At 37.0% G+C, this 21,319-nt stretch overlaps 1 protein-coding gene across 6 annotated transcripts in view; it reads left to right on the top strand.

Annotated features, from left to right (window-relative positions):
* Positions 1-21,319, top strand: part of TMEM232 (transmembrane protein 232) — a 253,105-nt gene that overhangs the window by 91,477 nt on the left and 140,309 nt on the right. For all 6 annotated transcript variants that reach the window (XM_027605032.2, XM_027605038.2, XM_027605037.2 and 3 more), the window contains one exon: positions 17,607-17,785. In XM_027605032.2, coding sequence (XP_027460833.2) covers positions 17,607-17,785 — 179 coding nt within the window. The remainder of the gene's footprint in view (positions 1-17,606; positions 17,786-21,319) is intronic.

The following is a 21,319-nucleotide window of genomic DNA, read 5'->3' as shown; positions in this document are numbered from 1 at the left end:
CCTCAAAATTTGGAGCTAGCATCTATTCATCTCACTCATCCCTCCTTCGGACACCTTATTGATTGACACATCTAAGAGCAGAAATTTTCTGGTTAGTCTGGTGGGTAGTTCATTCTCTTAACAAATTCTATTATATGATGCAACTTCTTTAATAGCCTGATGCTTGGACCACATTTGTCTCATCATAATTTCATTCAATCTTCATCCAATTTTTGCATTACTCTACTTACACTACTTCTCAGGGATGTTGGATTTTTATTCCTATGCTTGTTATCTCATTATTAAAAGAACTTTTTAGCTCTAGACATCACAGACTCACATAGCATTGCAAGGCAAGAAGAAAGAGAAGGCTCTCTTCTAAAGAGTCTATTCACCTTATTATAAAACAAAAGATTTCCCAGAAGCACTCCAGAAGACTGTCCCTTGTGTGAAATTGACAGGGCTAGATACTCTGGTCACTACTAGTTACAAGGAAGGCTGGAAAAGTAAATGCCTGGTGAAGAGAGGCATTTGTGATTGCCCATGAGAATTTGTTCCCATTATCTGGGTACAGAATAGGAATTCTATTTTTAAGGAAGGGGCAAGGTATGGCTGGTAGGTCAGCAATTACCTATACTGTTTAAAAATTAGAAAAGATGGTGGTGCCTGGGTGACTCAGTCAGTTAAGCATCTGCCTTCAGCTCAGATCATGATCTCAGGGTCCCAGGATCGAGCCCTGCATTGGGCTCCCCGCTTAGCAGGTAGTCTGCTTCTCCCTCTGCCCTTCCACCCACTTGTGCTCTCTCTCATGCTCTCTCTCAAATAAGTAAATAAAATCTTTAAAAATAAATAAATACAAATCAGAAAAGATGGTAAGTTTATGCCATCAGCTCAACATACTAACACAACTTGGTAACGTATTTTATCATGTATAAGTTTTAATAGTGATAGTGTTAGCAGTCGGAATAACCAAAGTGTTTACTCATTTGGAGTTTGAGTTTGATAACATATCCAGTGTCAGAAGCGTTTTGTATTTAGTTGATATTTATGAAAGTGAAAAATTAGTTTGTGTCACATCATTAGTCAAATACTGATAAACATATTATTTTATTTTCATATTCACCTGGTAATTTTGGGCTACTTTTGTTTTTACTTGAATATATAATATACATATTCTTAATAAATATGATGCTCCATTATGTTCCTCCTCTAAAATAATTGATAACCCCTGTCCTTGTTATCATTTAAAATTGGTAAGTGGCCTTTTTTGCTACTGAATTACTTTAATTACATTTGTTTAATACCATACTTTCAACTTCTCTTTTTATAAGTTTACAATTTTCCCACTGAAATTGTTTTGTCTTTTTATTTCCTCCAAGTTCTTATGTTCTTGGTTTCTTTTGGGAATACAATAATGCTCAGCATTGCTCAACTACTGTGTTCTTTTGAGAAAGTTATAACATTTGACTTGACCCTAATGGGTCTGAGCCTCAGACTTTGGTAGTGATAAATTTAAATCTAGAAATTTATGAGGAGTTTATGTTACTCCTTGTCTATGTGGCTTATGACTTATTATTTTGCTAACAAAATCTACCAATAGGATGTGAAAGTTTTTCCTTGCTGTGCTGTTTTGTGTAGCTGTGCTCCATCTTTAACAGAATCATTGCTAAGCATCTCTGGCTTTCCATTGATGTCAAGAATGTTTTGGATGTAGAGTGGATGAACTAAGATGGTAGAGTAGTAGGGGGCCCTAGGCTTGCCTGGCTCTTTGAACTCAGCTAGATAAATATCAGATCATTCTGAATACCTAAGAAATTGATCTGAGGACCAACTGCACAACTAGAGGGAGAAAAGAGGCCACATAATGGAAGGTAGAAGGTGCAGAGATGTGATTTGGGGGAGAAGTGGATCATGGGTGCCACTGAGGAGAGGGAGTCCTGATCACAGAAAGAGACGAGAAAGAGAGAGGAGCACACAGGGGATCACACAAGGAAAACACTGCCCCAAAACCACTGACTGGAAAAATGAGAGGGGCTGATTTTCATGATTTTTTTTTTTTTTTTTTTTTACAACCATGGGGCTAAAAGACTGGAGTTTTAGAGGTTTCATGGCAGGTTGCTTAGCAATGATTCTGTTAAAGATGGAGCAGGTGTGGAGCCTGGTGGGTGCTGAGTTGCTTCTGTGGAGAAGGAGGGCAGATAGCTCAAGGTGGGGGAAGATGATGTGATCTGAGGATCCCCTGGAATGCACTGGGAGAGATGATTCCCCCTTCTTGGAGTGCATCTGAGAGAGGTGGCATTGCCTCTCTTGGTACAAAGGAGCCTTTGGGCACCATTTCTCTCACCTTCCTCTCAGCCTAAACTAACTTCAGTAAGCAGCACAGCACCAACAGTGGTGTAAAATGCTTACACCAAGCCCCGGCCCTCTGCACTCCATAGGTGCAGCTTTTCTAGGACAAGTGTGCTTGAGAAACTCTGCAGAGTTTCTGACCTGAGGTAAAGAGCAGCCAAAACACAGCAGCAGAGTACACACAGCATACACCAGAGACACTTCCTAAAGCACCAGGGCCTGGACAATATGACTTCTTCCTCATAAAGCCATTAATCTGGAGCAGGAAACGTAACAGGCTTTCCTAACACACAGAAAAAGATAGAGACCTAGACAAAATGCCAAGACAGAGGAATTCATCCCAAGAAGAGGTCACAGCCAGGGATCTATTCGAAACACATATATGTATGCTTGATCCAGAATTTAAACCAACAATCGTAAGGATACTAGCTGGGCTGGAGAAAAGCATAGAAGGCACCAAGGAGTCTCTTTAAAAGACATAAAAACTAGTCAGGCCAAAATAAAAAATGCTATAACCAAGATGCAAAACCAACTGGATGTAATGGCCACAAGGATGGAATAAGTAGAGGAATGAACAAGTGATATAGAAGATAAAATTATGGAAAATAATGAGGCTGAAAAGAAGAGGGAAAGGAAAATATTTGATCATGAATGTAGACTTAGGGAACTCAGGAACTCCACAAAGCATAATAACATTCATATCATAGGAGTCCCAGAAGAAGAGAGGGAAAAAGGGGCAGAAGGTTTATTTGAAGAAATTATGGCTGAAAACTTCCTTAGTCTGGGGAAAGAAACAGACATCCAAATCCAAGAGACACAGGGAACTCCCATCAAAATCAACAAAAGCTGGCCAACATCAAGACATATCATACTTAAATTTGCAAAATATAGATATACAGAAAAAATCCTAAAAGGAGCAAGAGAAAAGAAATCCCTAACTTACCAGGGAAGACAAATAAGAATAGCAGCAGATCTCTCCACAGGAACTTGGCAGGCCAGAAGAGAGTGGCATGATGTATTCAACCCACTGAATGGGAAAGATATGCAGCCAAGAATACTTTATCCAGCAAGGCTGTCATTCAGAGTAGAAGGAGAGACAAAGAGGTTCCCAGACAAACAAAAACTAAAGGAGTTTGTGACCACTAAACCAATCCTGAAAGAAATATTAGAGGGGACTCCTTGAGTGGGAAAGAAAGATCAAAAGCAACAAAGACTAGAAAGGAACAGAGAAAATCCCCAGAAACACTGATTTTACAAGTAATACAATGCCACAAAATTCATATCTATCAATAATCACTCTGAATGTAAATGCTCCAATCAAAAGACATAGGGTATCAGAAGGGATATTAAAAAAAAAAAAAGACCCATCTATATGCTGTCTACAAGAGACTCATTTTAGATCTAAAGACACCTGCAGATTGAAAGTGAGGGGATGGGGAACCATTTATCATGCTAATGAATGTCAAAAGAAAGCCAGAGTGGCCATACTTATATCAGATAAACTAGATTTTAAACCAAAGACTGTCACAAGAGATGAAGAAGGGCACTATATCATAATAAAGGGGTCTAGCCAAGAAGATCTAACAATTGTAAATATGTATGCTCCAACTTGGGAGCACCCAAATATATAAATCAGTTAATAACAAACATAAAGAAACTCATTGATAATAATACAGTAATAGTAGGGGATTTTAACACCCCACTTACTGCAATGGATGGATCACTATGCAGAAAATCAACAAGGAAACCATGGCTTTGAATGACACACTGGACCAGATGCACTTAACTGATACGTTCAGAACATTTCATCCTAAAGCAGTAGAATACACATTCTTTACGAGTGCACATGGGGACAATCTCCAGAATAGATCACATGCTGGGTCACAAATCAGGCCTCAACAAGTACAAAAAGACTGAGATCATACCACATATATTTTCAGACCACAGTGCGATGTAACTTGAAGTTAACCACAAGAAAAAATTTGGAAAGCCCACAAATACATGGAGGTTAAATACATGCTACTTAGGAATGAATGGTTCAACCAGGAAATTAGAGAAGAAATTAAAAGATACATGGAAACAAATGATAATGAAAACACGATGGTCCAAAACCTTTCAGATGCAGCAAAAGCAGTCATAAGAGGGAAGTACATGGTAATACAGGCCTACCTCAAGAAGCAAGAAAAGTCTTAAATACACAACCTAACCTTACTCCTAAAGGAACTAGAAAAATAACAAATGAAGCCTAAAGCCAGCTGAAGAAGGGAAATAATAAAGATTAAAGCAGAAATAGATGATATAGAAACAAGAAACACTCCCTGCAGTAGAACAGATCAATGAAACCAGGAGCTGGTTCTTGATATAAAATTGATAATCCCCTAGCCAGACTTATCAAAAAGAAAAGAGAAAGGACCCAAATAAATAAAATAACAGATGAGAGAGGAGAAATCACAACCAACACTACAGATATATAAACAATTATAAGAGAATATTATGAAGAATTATATGCCAAAAAATTGGGCAATCTGCAAGAAATGGATAAATTCCTTGAAACATATAAACTACCAAAATTGAAATGGAAGAAGTATAAAATTTGAACAGCCCCATAAGTGGCAAAGAAAGTGAATCAGTAATCAAAAATCTCTCAATGAACAAAAGTCCAGGGCCAGATGGCTTCCCAGGGAAATTCTATCAAACATTTAAAGAAAAGTTAATATCTATTCTTCTGAAACTGTTCCAAAAAATAGAAATGGAAGGAAAACTTCCAAACTCAGTCTATGAGGCCAGCATTACCTGGATTCCAAAACCAGACAAAAACCCCCTAAAAAAAGAGAATTACAGGTCAATATCCCTGATGAACATGTATGCAAAAATTCTCAACAAAATACTAGCAAATCAAATCCAACAGTACATTAAAAGAATTATTCACCATGATCAAGTGGGATTTATTCCTGGGTTGCGAGGGTGGTTCAATATTTGCAAGTCAACCAACGTGATATGCCATGTTAATAAAAGAAAGGATAAGAACATATGGTTCTTATGTGCATCTTCTCAATAGATGCATAAAAACATTTGACAAAGTACACCATTCATTCTTGATAAAAACCCTCAAAATGAGGTTAGAAGGAACATACCTCAACATCATAAAGGCCATGTATGAAAGACCCACACCCAATATCATCCTCAGTGGGGAAAAACTGAGAGCTTTTCCTCTGTGGTCAGAAACAAGACAGGGATGTTCACTCTCACCACGGTTATTCAACTTAATGCTGGAAGTCCTAGCCACAGCAACCAGAAAACAAAAAGAAATAAAAGGCATCCAAATTGGCAAGGAAGAAGTCAAACTTTCACTATTACAGATGACATGACACTCAATGTAGAAAACCTGAAAGACTCCTCCAAAAAATTGCTAGAACTGATACACGAATTTAGTAAAGTTGCAGGATACAAAATCAATGTACAGAAATCTGTGGCATTTCTTTACACCATTGATGAAGCAGAAAGAGAAAGAGAAATCAAGAACTGATCCCATTTACAATTGCACCAAAAACCGTAAGATACCTAGGAATAAACCTAACCAAAGAGGTAAAAGATTTGTACTCTGAAAACTATAGAACACTTATGAAAGAATTTGAAGACGACACAAAGAAATGGAAAAACATCCCATGCTCATGGCTTGGAAGAACAAATATTGTTAAATGTCTATACTTCCCAAAGCAATCTACACATTTAATATAATCCCTACCAAAACACCACCAGTATTTTTCACAGAGCTAGAACAAAATCTTAAAATTTGTGTGGAACCAAAAAAGACCCCAAATAGACAAAGCAGTCTTGAAAAAGAAAAGCAAAGCTGGAGGCATCACAGTTCTGCACTTCAAGCTATATTACAAAGCTATACTCATCAAGACAGTATGGTACTGGCACAAAAACAGACACATAGACCAAGGGGACAGAATAGAAGACCAGAAATGGACCCGCAACTATATGGTCAACTAATCTGTGACAAACCAGGAAAGAATATCCAGTGGAAAAAGACAGATCTTCAACAAATGTTGTTGAGAAAACTGGACAGCTACATGCAAAAGAATGAAACTGGGCCACTTTCTTACACTATACACATAAATAAGTTCAACATGGATGAAAGACCTAAATGTGAGACAGGAAATCATCAAAATCCTAGAGGAGAACACAGGTAGCAACCTCTTTGACATTGGCTGTAGGAAATTCTTACTAGATACATCTCTGGAGGCAAGGGAAATAAAAGCAAAAATGAACTACTGGGACTTCATCAAGATAAAAAGCTTTTGCACAACAAAGGAAACAATAAAACTAAAAGGCAACCCTCAGAATGGGAAAAGAAAGTTGCAAATGACGTATCTATAAAGGGTTAGTATCTAAAATCTATAAAGAACTCATCAAACAACACCCAAAAGTCAAATAATCCAGTTACAAAATGGGCAGAAGACATGAATAGACATTTTTCCAAAGAAGACATCCAGATGGCTAACAGACATGTGACATATGAAAAGATGCTCAACATCAGTCATCATCAGGGAAATACAAATCAAAACTATAATGAGATATCACCTCACACCTCTCAGAATGGCTAAAATTAACAACACAGGAAGCAAGTGTTGGTGAGGATAAGGAGAAAGGGAACCCCTCTTACACTGTTGGTGGGAATGCAAACTAGTGTAGCGACTCTGGAAAACAGTATGGAGGTTCCTCAAAAAGTTAAAAATAGAAGTACCCTATGATCCATCAATTTCACTACTAGGTATTTACCCAAAGGATACAAAAAATACTGGTTCAAAGGGACAAATGCATCCCAATGTTTATAGCAGCTTTATCAGCAATAGCCAAATTATGGAAAGAACCCAAATGTCCAATGACTGATGAATGGATGAAGAAGATGTGATGTATAGATACAATGGAATATTACTCAGGCATCAAAAAGAATGAAATCTTGCCATTTGCAATGATGTGAATGGAGCGAGAGTGTATTATAATAAGTGAAATAAGTCCGAGAAAGACAAATATCACATAATTTCACTCATATGGGAAATTTAAGAAATCAAACAGATGAACATGGGAAAAGAGACAGGCAAACCATAAAACAGACTCTTAACTATAGAGAACAAACAGGGTTGCTGGAGGGGGTGGGTGGGAGGCTGGGTTAAATTGGAGTTGGGTATTAAGGAGGGCACTTGTGATGAGTACTGGGTGTTATATGTAAGTGAATCACAACATTCAACTACTGAAACTAATATTACACTATATGTTAACTAACTGGAATTTAAATAAAAACAAAAATTAAAAAAAATAAAAAAGAATGTTTTGGATGTAAACAAATATTGGTATACATTTACACGTGTGTGTGTGTATGAGAGAGAGAGAGAGAGAGAGAAACAGAGACAGAGGAAGAGTAAAACTGGATGTGAGGGTATGTGAGGGTGTATATGGAAATATGATGTCTATTCTGGCATTTGATAAAGTGGGGAAGAATGGATTATCAATGAATTGTTTTGATGATAATATATGTATTTGACTTTTTTAAAGTTAGTTAAGTACCATGAATCATAACCACACATAGTAAATTTTTAAAATAATTTCCATATGAATTAAAACATTTAAAATAACTAGAAGAAAATATAGCACAGTACCTTTAAAAGTTAAGCAGGAAAGGGTTTCATAAACAAGAGAAAAATCACAATTCATAAAAGACATGATTAGAAGATACCTACAGAAAAATGTGCAAGATCTGTGCAGAAAAAAATGAGAGTTAAAATACAAGTTAAAGTTGAGAAATACTGTATGCACACGTATATGAAATAGTATAATAATAAGAAAAAGACAAATCACTCGCATTACTATTGCCATCCTCAGCTTTCACTGTGATTTCAAAACTTGTCAGATGGCCATAAGTGGACCAAGACTAAACCCAAATCTGACCTGCATTTCTTTCTCTCCACTGGCCCCCATGTCATTAGCTATATGTCACAAGTTGGCCTGTAAGTCTATAATTTGGAACTTCAAATAGTTTCCCAAAGCTACAACCTTTCTTTGAGAAGAGTCCAGTTTGAAATGGCATGGTCAAATCTCTAGGCTGCAGCAGGATACTTTCCTTTCTCTTCTTTATATTAGTACTTCATGGTGGGGGTGGGAAGGGTTTAGAACTGATATGTTGCCAGACAACTGGCCCTGAGCCTGGGATGTCAGAGACTGTAGGGACCTGGTTGAGGAACTGCTAGACATATTCTTTTTTCCCTTCCATTTACTGTAGCCTTTCCCTGAGCTGGTGTCAGTGCTGTTGGGGATATGGGAAGGGGGGCAGAGGACAATAGTTTCAGTTCAGAACGTGTGAGAAGAGCTGAAAACTGTATGAGGTGAAGGAAGGAGTCCCTGTGGTCAAATATTTCTTGGATAGGAGCTATATTTTGTGATCTAAGACTACTTTATACCCAATAAGTATGGGTAAAGCTAACCATTTTCTTCCCTGTCAGTACTGCCTCAGCAATTAAAACTTAACCTGTATTGATTGTTACAGGTGGAGGCAAGACCTAATTTTCTTTATTTCTTTTTTTTTTAAATAATTTTATTTATTGATTGATTTGACAGAGAAAGTGAGAGCATACAAGCAGAGGGAGCAGGAAGAGGGAGAAGCAGGCTCCCCACTGAGCAGGGAGCCTGATGTGGGGCTTGATCCCAGTACTCTGGGATCATGAACTGAGCTGAAGTCAGATGCTTAACTGATTGAGCCACCCAGGCGCCCTAAGACCTAATTTTCTGTTTACATGAGGAGCTTCATAAAGCACAAATAACCAGGACAAAGGGTTACCATGATTTTTGAAAGTTAAGTGTTGCTACTCTTTTCAGGAAGTTTTTCTCTCATCCTACAAATGAATCTTAATCTAGCTCTGTACATGTGTAAACTAAAAGATTTCACTATCTCATTCTATTTATTCCCAGTTTTGGTTGCTACTATTCCTTTTGGTTGGGACAGGCTAAAACAACATGCTGGACTTTTCAGTTGAAAATCCTTTGACTGTGTAAAAGTCTTTATTTATTCAAATAAAGGAGCTGAAAATCTCATGGGAACATTACTCACATTTTTGAGGCATAAATACAAAGATATATCACATTTGAGCCAATGGTCTCAAATCCATCTGTGGCTGAACATAGTGAAAAAAAGACCCATGAACTAGAAATAGTGAGATTTTTTTAAAGTATTAGTGATATTAAAGTATATTGCAATATGCCATTTTAGAAAACAATTTTTGTAATAATATACTTTAGCAGAGAAGAAAAAGAATGATAGTTGTTGGCTTTCTATCCAAATTAATTAAAAGCAAATGTATATATATTAATGAAAATAACTCAGTTAGATACTTGTAACTTCCTTTGTTACACCAGCCAGAATTATATTAAGATCCTTCAGAGTGATTCTGACTTTTTTTTTTGTCATTTAATCTGGTACAGAAATGAATACTAATACCCTAGAGTCACTTTGCCCTTTACCCCTCACATCTATTAAAAGTAACCTGATAATATGTTGATGGGTACAGAAATCTCTAATCTAATACATTATTCTTGTGTTTGATCCAGATATTTCTTACTGCTTTGAGTGAACAGTTAATTTTTTTAAGAAGATTGTACCTATTTATTTGAAAGAGAGAGAACACGAGGGTGGAGGGAGAAGAGGGAGAGAGACAAGCAGACTCTCACTAAGCAGAGAGCCCAACATGGAGCCCCTCGCAGGGCTTTGTCCCCGGACCCCAAGATCATGACCTGAGCCAAAGTCAGATGCTTAACCAACTGAGCCACCCAGGCACCCCAACAGTTATTTTAATTTTTAAAGACTTTTTAAGTAGCTACTTACAGGAAGGAACAATAAAAGACCATCCAAATAGGGTGAAGGATGAGAAGTTTAGTAAGAAGAGGAGGGAAAACAGCACCAAAATGGCTCAGTTGTAGATGAATATATGTGCAATGGGCTAGACTTGTCAGAAATTTGGAGTGTCAGAGGTTTGGGATGAGTCTTAGCTCAGTTGTCATGTTCTAGATGATGTTAGGCAACTTGTTATATCTTTCAGAATCGTAGTTTCTTCAAGATTATGGATTTTAAAATAAATTTTGCATGTACTGTGCTTATAAATGTAAAGTTATCATTCCTTTTTCTTAATTTCCAAAAGAATCTTTGTTAATTCTTTTTCTTTTTTCTTTGTTGCCTCTTGGATACAAAAACCTGTGAGGATTAACTATTTCTATAGAGATAGTCCAAAATCATGTTGGTATTGTTTAGTTGAATGAAACTTAAAATAACTCCAAAAATCAGAAGTCTGATGTTTCTTTAATTTATAAGAATCACAGTTGTTCTTGAAAAGCAAATGAACCACATTCTTCTTTGGTTCCCAGTTATAACTCCAGAAGATAATTATTTTCAATCAACAGATTGCCATACTCGACTATAGCAAAAGACATCATAAAAGTTAAGCAAGGCAAGTTCTACTCAGTTCCTTAAATTTTTTTTTTAAATTTTATTTGTCAGAGAGAGAGAGAGATTGAGAGCACACATGCAGGGGGGAGTGGCAGGCAGAGGGAGAAGCAGGCTCCTCACTGAGAAGGAGCCTGATGTGGGACTTGATCCCAGGACCCTGAGATCATGACTGCAGCCAAAGGGAGACACTTAACCAATTGAGTCACCCAGGCATCCCACAATTCCTTAAATTTCTGTATTAACTGCAGCATCCTACTTGCCATGATGTTTCAGTTACTGCTCCATGCCAATATAGGAATCAGCTGACTTTTGCTTTTTGCTTTTTGTTTTCTGTATTACCTGCAACAAACACTGAGTAAATTAGTAATACTTTGGTTCTCTTTGGTTTATTCTGTTGGATATGTGTTTAATATGTGTAATGATCAAATATGATATATACAGAATAACTATCAATGTTTAATGTGTATATAGATATAGATAATTATTATCACTATAGTATAACATTCTGAAAATAAGGAGTACCCTAGAATTCCTATTTATTCTACTAGTCATCCAAAATATACCCCCATATCTCTGTCACTATCTTTTTTTTTAAAGATTTTATTTATCTCTTTATTTGAGAGAGAGAGAATGAGAGAGAGAGAGCACATGAGAGGGGGGAGGGTCAGAGGGAGAAGGGAGCCCAATGCGGGACTCGATCCAGGGACTCCAGGATCATGACCTGAGCCCAAGGCAGTCGCTTAACCAACTGAGCCACCCAGACGCCCTCTGTCACTATCTCTTATGAAGTTCAAGGGTCCCCAAGACTACTCTCACTTCTGAAATCACCTATGCGTTTGAGCATCCCCAAGACAACCCTCAGGTTTGCTAATTTGTTAGAAGAACAGAACTCAGCAAAGCCGTTTGACTCATGGTTATGGTTTATTATAGTAAAAGGATAAAGATTAAAATTAGCCAAGGAAAAGTGCATAAAGCAGAGTCCAGGACAGTTGTACAGAGCTATCCATTGTCCTTTCCCAGTGGAGTTGTGCAGAGAGCATTTACTTCTAGCAATGATGTATGACTCTTTGCATAGAGTATTGTCAACTATGGAAGGTCACCAAGCTTTGGTACTCAGAATTTTTATTGGAGTTCAGTCACATACACATGGCTGACCTCAGTCTCTGGTCCTTCCAGTGGCCAAATTGATGGCCTAAGGCTACCAGGTAAACAAAGACATTCTTATCAGACAGGACATTCTAATGCCTAAGAGTCACCTCCCAGAAGGTAAGGGCAAAGGCCAGCCCTCACTTTGGACATTGTTAATTCTTTACTGTACAACTCCCGAGTCTATGTAATCATCACTTTGCTTCTAGACTACTGCAAAAACTGAAAGTCTCCCTGTTTCCCTCATACTCCCTAGAATCCATTTTCCATCAAGAAGCCAAAAAGATTTTTAAAACATAAAGCAGGTCAGTTCATTTCCTTGTTTAAAATGCTCTGTTAACTTTTCATTACACTAAGAATAAATTCCAAACTCCTTTCAATGGCCTACACATTGGCCATGATAATTCAGAGTGGGCCTCTGCACTCACAGATGCTGCAATTCCCCCAGCTTCTTGGATGGTTAACTTTTTAAAAATCCATCATACCTTATCTTGAATTCTGTGTCTTCATAGTGGTCTTTCTCTCATTGTGTCTATGGTTACTTTCTTCTCTAGTCATTGTTGAACACATTACTACCTTCTATCCTTTTCCTAACATTCATTATGAAGTGATACTGTTCTGTTTACTTTTTTAGTATCTGTCTTCCTCTACTAGAATTACATGTCCCGAGAGAGTAACACTGTCTTTTTCTTTGGCACGTTAGAACAGCCATTGGCACATAGCATTGACTCAGTAAATATTTGTTAAATGCCTGGCTTGCTGACTGGTTCTTGTCCATTGGTTTCTTGGCATTGATCTATTTCCTTTCCTTTATGTGGCGTTTCACAAAGACCATGTTTTAAACTACATCTCACAGTCAGGTTACCTTTTAGTGGTACATTTGATTCTGCCAAGTTATATTTGTCAAAATTGTAAAGGCTGCATTCATTTATACTCATTCATATAAGTAGAAATACTCATATTACACATTCACTGAATTTGTGAAATCTAAATATCTAGGCTGGTAATTAAAGGCTTCCATGGAGTTCAGACACTAAAGCAAAGCATTGCTACAAAGAAAGGATCATGATACGGGCTTTCAAACAGCATAGTTTCTTAATAAGTTTTCAAAATTTATTAAGAATTTTGTTTTGGTTCAGCTTTGTTATTTCCTAGGATACTGTCTGCTTAGCTGCAGACAGACACATTTTCTCTCAGTATATTAAAAGTAACATTTTTGATAGCTGCCACAGGGTCACTCAAAGCAGAACAAAAGTGTACCTTATTCTTCAGCTTGGTCTCTGGATGAAGAGTTTCATAGCAGGTATGCTTCTTAGCAAATGTCTAGACATGCATATTAGACTGCATTCTGCCTTTTATATAAGACAGTTGTAACACATCCCATCTGTCTTTATAAGTTTTTTTCATTAACTGTCAATCAATTGGATACAATAAATTTTCTCCACAAATATTATTTGTAAGCAATATTTCACTGTAATCAATACGTGAACAGCTCACTTTAAAAATTACTGATGGCATTTTAAAAGTTTGGTGAGTTTTGAGAACTCAGTTACCAGAATATATTTTATGGACTAATCACTGGTCTTGTAGATTCTAAAAACAAACCATATTCAATTCAATGATTCAACTATTATAGACTTATAAAATATTTATTCCTTAATAACCAATAACTTAAAATATATGAAGGCAGCTTATATGTACTTTAATCAATCCTTCTTATTAATGTAAAGAGTTTGGGAGTCTATCAACAAATATATAAATAGATTAAAATTCACAGTATGTTTTATTTATCATATTTTTATTCAAAGCTGCTTTTTTAAATTTTTGAGGTCCATAATTCCAGAACTATTAATTTAAAAACTCGTAATTATTTTGTTATTCATATTAAGTTCAAGCCTTATTTTTCTGATAGACTCACAAATCCATAATTTCACTTTTGCTATTTCACTGAAATTTTAGCTATATTTTTACAAGAAGTTATAGGCTTCTGAAAATTAAATACTCCTCACCCCCGACCATGCCACATTTTCCAAATATTATTTTATCTCCCCTCTCCCCTAACTGGCTCCTCTACCATAATGTCTTTCCTGCAAGTGATTTCGTTATTGTTTCAAGTTCCTCAGCTTAAAAATGTACTATTCCTTTCCACTTCATGCCTTCCTCCTCTTCTATAGCAAAGTAGTCAGCATAACACCCTCCAGTTCCATCCACGTCGTTGCAAATGGCAAGATCTCATTCCTTTTGATGGCTGCATAATATTCCACTGTGTATATATACCACATCTTCTTTATCCATTCATCTGTCGATGGACAGCTTGGCTCTTTCCACAGTTTGGCTATTGTGGACATTGCTGCTATAAACATTGGGGTGCACGTACCCCTTCAGATCCCTACATTTGTATCCCTACATTAGATCTCCACAATGTCTTGTTTGTCCTTTACTCTCCAAGATCCTACTGCTCATCACAGTGAAGACCTAGATTACCTCATAAAATTCCCACATTGGTTTCCCAGTTTATTGTTTGAATAGACATAACATTTTATTGAACATATAGAACACTACTCTTTTGCTCAAATATCTACCACTTAATCTGACCCCATTTATCTTTAGTTATTTTACCTTATCCATTTTTAAAAAGTAGGTTCTATGCCCAACTTGGGGCTCTAATTCATAACCCTGAGATCAAGAGTCACATGCTCTACCGACTGAGCCAGCCAGGAGCCCCAACAAGTTATTATTTTTTTTAAGTAAGCTCTATGCCCAACATGGGGCTTGAACTCACAACCCCAAGATCAAGAATTGCATGCTCCACCAACTGAGTCAGCTAGGTGCCCCTTACCCATTTTTTTTAAAGATTTTATTTATTTATTTGACAGAGAGAGAGAGACAGCGAGAGAGGGAACACAAGCAGGGGGAGTGGGAGAGGGAGAAGCAGGTTTCCTGCCTAGCAGGGAGCCCGATGCGGGGCTCCAACCCAGGACCCTGGGATCATGACCTGAGCCGAAGGCAGACGCTTAACGACTGAGCCACCCAGGCGCCCCAGCCCCTTATCCATTTCTAATATGAAGCTCAGTTTGAGATCCTCACTATCATCCTCCACCTTCTCTTTTCTTATAGCTACCTCTCTACTGGGAGTCAATAGGCCTGTTGCCAAAGGAATGAGTAGGCACAGTTTCTGTCACACATCCCAAAGCAGATGAGACCACCTCCAGGACCATGGTTGAGCAGGGCAGAAGCCTGGTTATGGAACCACCTCTGCATCTACAGATACTAGACCTGTTACCTGGGGTGCAAGTGATGTGGCCCCCATCACTTCCCTGAGCACACTCCTGCCAGGTCAATGGGTGGGTTCCTGGGTGGGAAGAGTTGCCTCTGGACCATGGGAGAGTGAAGCTGGAGCCAGGTCACAGAGCTGTTTCAGGGCCCACAGACCGTGAACCTGTTACTAAGGGCACCAGCAGGCATGGATTCCCCCTGGGTCCTTTAGTGGATAAGACTGGATAACGAGGGCTGGAGCTGAGTTCACAGTGGGGCAAGGATGCTTCCAGGTCCATGGCTGGTACCACATAAGTGCCAACAGATACGCCACCTGGGTCTGGGACTGCCTGCTCAGTCTTGGGTTCCAGTGGGGTTTCACAACCTCTTACTTCAATCCCAAGGTCCTGAAAAAGGCACTTTTGTTTATGGATGGCTGCCACATTATTTCTATGATGGGATGAGGGCTGGGGTCTTCCTATTCTATCATCTTGCTGACACCAATTCATACATATCATGTCAAATACTGCAGCATGCTAATTTTAACTTGTAAAATTTTTGTGGGGGAAAATTACATTTTCAAAAGAATTGGCTGCTTAACTGTAGCCTTGTATTTGTGGTTTATACTATCTCTTTCAAAGTATCACTACAAATGATGAAAGATGACTTAAGTTTGGAAGCTGGACATTTGCCATCCTCCTCCCACTTTTAAGATGTGTACATACTTTCACTTCTGCCTCCTCTTTCTACCTTCTAGTCTCTTCCCTTCCTGTGAATGGAATAGAACAAAGGAAAAGCACTTGTCTGAGTTGGAAAGGCTGTGCTGCCTGGGATAAGATTAGACTCACCTTCACCTGGCTCTGTCACTCATCAGCTGTGTAATGCTAGGGGACTTTCAACCAAGTTGAAGGTCATATGTTCCTTCTATTATGCTAAGTATAATATGGTCTTCATAGCAGCATTGTAGTGAGGACTAGAATAAGGGCACACAGTAGTAGAAATGCCCAAGTTTTCTAGTTATAATAGTAATTATTATTATTACTAGTCTGGATTATAAAAAAATCTATATTGAATTAGGAAAAGTTAAGGATTTTGACTTTTTCATATTGTAATTCTATCCTTATTCAAGATGAGCACTGATGAGTTCCAGTGTCATACAGACTATCATCAGGATTTAGGGGACAGTACAATACAGAATTTAATTGACTCTGAAACCCTTCCATCTCCCTTCCTGAACCTTCTCTTCCTCGTGTTTTTCTTACCTGCTTCACATATACTTGGTACTCTCATGTTCCTCTTTGGCTAACTTTAGTTCATATACCTTTTGAGACTTCCTATATTATTTTATTCTCCAAATTATTCCATCACTAACTAAATTAGAATTCTCTTCTCCTGGGGGTACCTGGGTGGCTCAGTCGGTCAAGCGTCTGCCTTTGGCTCAGGTCATGAATCCAGGGTCCTGGAATGGAACCCCACGTCGGGGCTCCCTGCTCAGCGGGGAGTTTGCTTCTCCCTCTCCCTCTGACCCCCTTTCCCTCCCTTGTGCTCTCACTCTTCTCTCTCAAATAAATAAATAAAGTCTTAAAAAAAAGAATTCTCTTCTCCTGAATAGTATTGCATAGCAATATACCACCTAGGTAAGAAATAAGAAGTAATTAAGATAAAGAATAAAGAGAAACTTCTTCCTCCTTTCTGTATGGGAGAAGTGTATCTTAAAAGTGGACCTTGATAATTTATATAAATTACTAATTGGTAGATAAGTCTTAGAAGGAGGAGTGTCTTAGACTTTAAAAAAATCTCTTCTGGATTCATTGTTCCCTTTCCTCTATTTCAGTTGATTTATGTCTCTATTATTAAAAAAAAAATCTTCCAGTCTATAATTATTATCAGCAATTTTCGTCTGCTTTTCACATTATTTTCAAGGCTTTCTTCTTGGTTCAAATGCCATGTTTCATAGCGCTTGGTCATTTTTATAAAAGGCAGTGATTTTTCTCCTGTTTTCTAGTTCATTATAAAAATGCACCGTGGTGGTCTAAGTGTTCCTATTACCTTGAACAAATGCCTCTTTCCTTGAGTCCCAACGTTTTTTGTTTTTTTTTTTTTTTTTTAATACATAGTTCCTGGTTTACTTGCCAACTTTAAATTTATGAGGTATGATATTAGGTGCAGATCTTTTCTTATGGCTGGAAATTTTAAAATAATCTGTGATCTTTTAAAATTAAAGGAGTAAGAGCTATGAAGAGTAAAACAAATTCCAAAGCTCAGAATTTCAGGTTTTAAAATATTAGCAAAATAAAGTTTTGTCTTTTTCACAAAACTGTGCTTTTCTAAGATGAATAAAACCATGTTTTCCCAAAGAATATATCTTTTTCAACAGGTGATCAAGTGATATGGATTGGATACTATGGCTTAATGTATAACCTGGTGAAAATGTCATGGGAACTTCGGGGAGATGATGAGCAGGATGGAGTTAGAAACAAAATATGGCAAATATTACAGAAAACAAAGGATCATGAGAAAGATGGGCGAATCCATAATGGCATATATATAGCTCAGGTAAGATAAAAGCCAAGACAATAAATTGGTGCTTCTATTGTCAGGAAGTGCTTGTCCTTTCTCTCTGAGAAGGGAATGTCCATATTCAGTGAGTGTCAGTGACTCACAGCTGTTTTTTAAAATTTAATACTGATCTCTGTTTAGTTAAAAATAAGAGGGTTGGCACTCTTCTGACTAAGAAGCTTGAAGAGAGGAGGTGATTTTGGGGAAGAATAATTGTTCTGCTTTGGGTTTGTGCCTGAGAGACATTTTAAGTACGCTAACCACGCATTCCAGTTTGCCCAGGTTAGCCTGGGTCTATGCCTAAATTTTCCAGCTTTCTTATTAGTAGTGAATTTATTCACTCTCAAAAGTGTCTCAATTTGGATAATGAATTATTTAGTTATCTTGCTTGTAAGTTTTTCCTTCCAGCATTCGATAATACAAATTGCAAATCTGGATTCACTAACACTACTCTTTTTCTTTAAAGTTAAATATGTATTTTACAAGTTATTGGTTTTTCTAGTTCTAGCTGAATGACTACATATTTTTCCTTCACATTCAGAGAAAATCATTATGAAATTAGCTATCCATTCTCCATGAAATGCAAATGTGATTTTCCAGAATGCTTTATCCATATGGTATCCTATGATATTTTTAAACGCTCACCAGTTTTTTTTTTTTCTTTTCTATGTCTTATTTTGAGCTAGGTTAACTTGTTTGTTATACTAAAGTACACTTTTTTTCCTGTCACTGAAGTTTCTGGCTTTTTCTTGCTTTCACAGGTGCAATTATCCTAACACTCTTAATATCCTGTTTTCTAATAATAATTAGGGATGTGAATTAATGTTAACAAGTAAGAAGAGCAAATAATGAATTCACTCTGCCTAATGGGTTGTCGAAGCATATGCACGGGCCATTATTGCAACACAGAGCATCTACACTCCAGATTCTTAGTAGGAAACAAAACCTTAAACTCCTTGTTTTTCAATCATAAATCTGACTTGGAGTAATAATCTTTATGTAGGACTATCTAAAAACATGCATTCCTTTTCTCTAGACTCCTAATATCTTTTTATAGAGAAGACAATCAAGAGCTGTCCACTTGAACTACATTGTTTTAGATTACATGGGCTTGCTTTTATGCAACCATGCCTCAGTTCTATTCTTAGCTGTGGATAGAACATAGAAAGAAAAAGAAAAAAATAATTACTATTTTATCTATTATAGTGATGACCACTGTATCACCTGGTATCCCCTTTGTTGGTATTTAAGAAATAAATCCTTAGTTTCATGTGCTCTCTGAACCTTACTATTATTTAGTATAAGCTGCCCTATAAAGTTTTAAAAAAATGAGAATCAAATTTTGGCTAGTTTCTAAATAGAAATAGAGGATGATATGTATTCATCTCACCCAGTCTTATTATATTCTCTTTGTTTTTTCATTTGCCATGAATTTTCAATTATTCATATTATTCTCTGGTTTTGCATTTTTCTATGCCACTTCACATCTCAAATGGATTGTATACTGTCACCAAATAAATAAGCCAACTCAAATTTGTCATTTCTATAATTAGAATCCTATTTATGTGCCTGTTTCAGGGCCAATCATTTGGTATAGGATAATCTTCTTTCTTCAGAATTTTAGCAAATAACTATAGATAATTACATTTGAAATTCGTTAAGTCAGTTAATCAGACATAGCAAATATTTTTAAGTTGCTAGGTCCAAGGAAAGACCTATTACTGAAGCAGTCAGCTCTGAGAATAAAAGAATAAACAAAAGTATAACTAGATGCGCTAATTAGTTTTTGATGCTTAGTGAAAAGGCTTCTAAAGGATGCTTTCATTCATTTTAAATAGTAAATGTGTGGGAAGGGAAGTTTTCCTCAGAGAAAAATCTAAACTATAAATTTATTTTTTGCTTTTAAAGACTTTTTATTGATTTATTTGAGAGAGAGAGAGAGAGAGAGAGAGACATGCGTGAGAGGGGGAAGGGGCAGAGGGAGAGGGAGAAGCAGACCCCCCACTGAGCAGGGAGCCTGATGAGGCTCTCAATCCCGGGATTATGACCTGATCCAAAGGCAGACGCTTAACTGGCTGAGCTACCCAGGTGCCTCTAAACTAGAAATTTCTAAAGGCAGTTATATTAAGTTATAGTACATATTTAATATAAGAAATATTTATTTGCATTAGATAGATTAACTAAAAGATACAATTCACTCTAGATCTGTATTATCTAAAAGTTAAGTAGAGATAGAGACATTTGGATTATTAAATAACAAAATATATGATTTATGGATATAAATGGTAGAATGCCTAGTCAGTGCCTTTGAAATATCACTTAATTTAGTTTGAATTCCCTTATTTAATATTAAGAAACTACAAGTATATACACTAAGAAATTATATAAAAATTTTCACCAAATTCAGTAGAAAATATGAAATAAATATGTATATTCTGGCTCCTAAATCTATTTTGCCATGCTAAATTCTATGGAAAACACAAAGAAATCCAAAAAATGACCTTTACAGAGTAATTTTATTGTTTCATTCAGGAGACTGAAGATTCGAAGATGGACTATAATAGGGACGCCTGGATGGCTCAGTCAGTTAAGTGTCTGCCTTCAGCTCAGGTCATGATCTCAGGGTCCTGGGATGCAGCCCTGCACAGTCAGGCTCCCTACTCGGTGTTCCCTCTCCCTCCATCCTCCGTACCCTGTCTACCCGCCCCTTGCGTGCATGCACGCACACGTTCTCTCTCTCTCGAATAAAATCTTTTTTTAAAAAAGAAGATGGAACATTATATATACGGCTAGTCCCATCAAAGTTCATGGCACAGAATGGGAGTTCAGATAAATGTCTGGTCTCTAACTTTTTCCTTATATTAATGAGGAATGCATTGTTGTCATCTTTAAGTAGTACTTGAGCTAGAAAAAAATGACGAGTTATGATAAATGACTCAAGGAAGCAGGGTCAAGGAATGTGTCTCTTAGATAAGGAAATGTGTGAGCCTAGCAGAAATAAGAGCACTGTAAGAAAAAACCATTGGTTTACTTGCCTAGTTGAAGAAAAAAGTTTGGATTGGGCAGTAGCAGGCATTACATTTGGAAAGTTATGTTTGGGTTACCAAGCTAATGTCTTAGAAACTTAGAGATGGTTTCATAAAAATAGAAATGCTAAGTAAAACAATTAGTTTTGGGAGAAAATTTTTCTTACTGAATTTTAAATAGGTGGGTAATTTGTGTTGGGCAAAATCATGTATACACTTTCTCATAGCTTTTTAAAATAAAGAATTATTGTCTTAGCACTTTTGGTACATTATTAGAGTAATTGTCTCCAATTTATTCAAGACTCCCTATATTCACATCCTTGGCATGATTTCTTCTATACTGAGATTCTTGGCTTGACCACACACTTGATTTGGACAATGAGGCAATACCAATGTTATACAGGCGGAGATTTTACTTTTTTTTATTATTTATTTGTTTTTAAGATTTTATTTATTTATTTGCTAGACAGAGTGTGTATGTGAGAGAGAGAGCATGAGCCAGTGG

The sequence above is a fragment of the Zalophus californianus genome, chromosome 5 (assembly GCF_009762305.2).
Source record: "Zalophus californianus isolate mZalCal1 chromosome 5, mZalCal1.pri.v2, whole genome shotgun sequence".
NCBI classification, from domain to species: Eukaryota; Metazoa; Chordata; class Mammalia; order Carnivora; family Otariidae; genus Zalophus; species Zalophus californianus.
The sequence above is the reverse complement of the archived record's forward strand: the minus strand, read 5'-3'. Positions and strand labels throughout refer to the sequence as shown.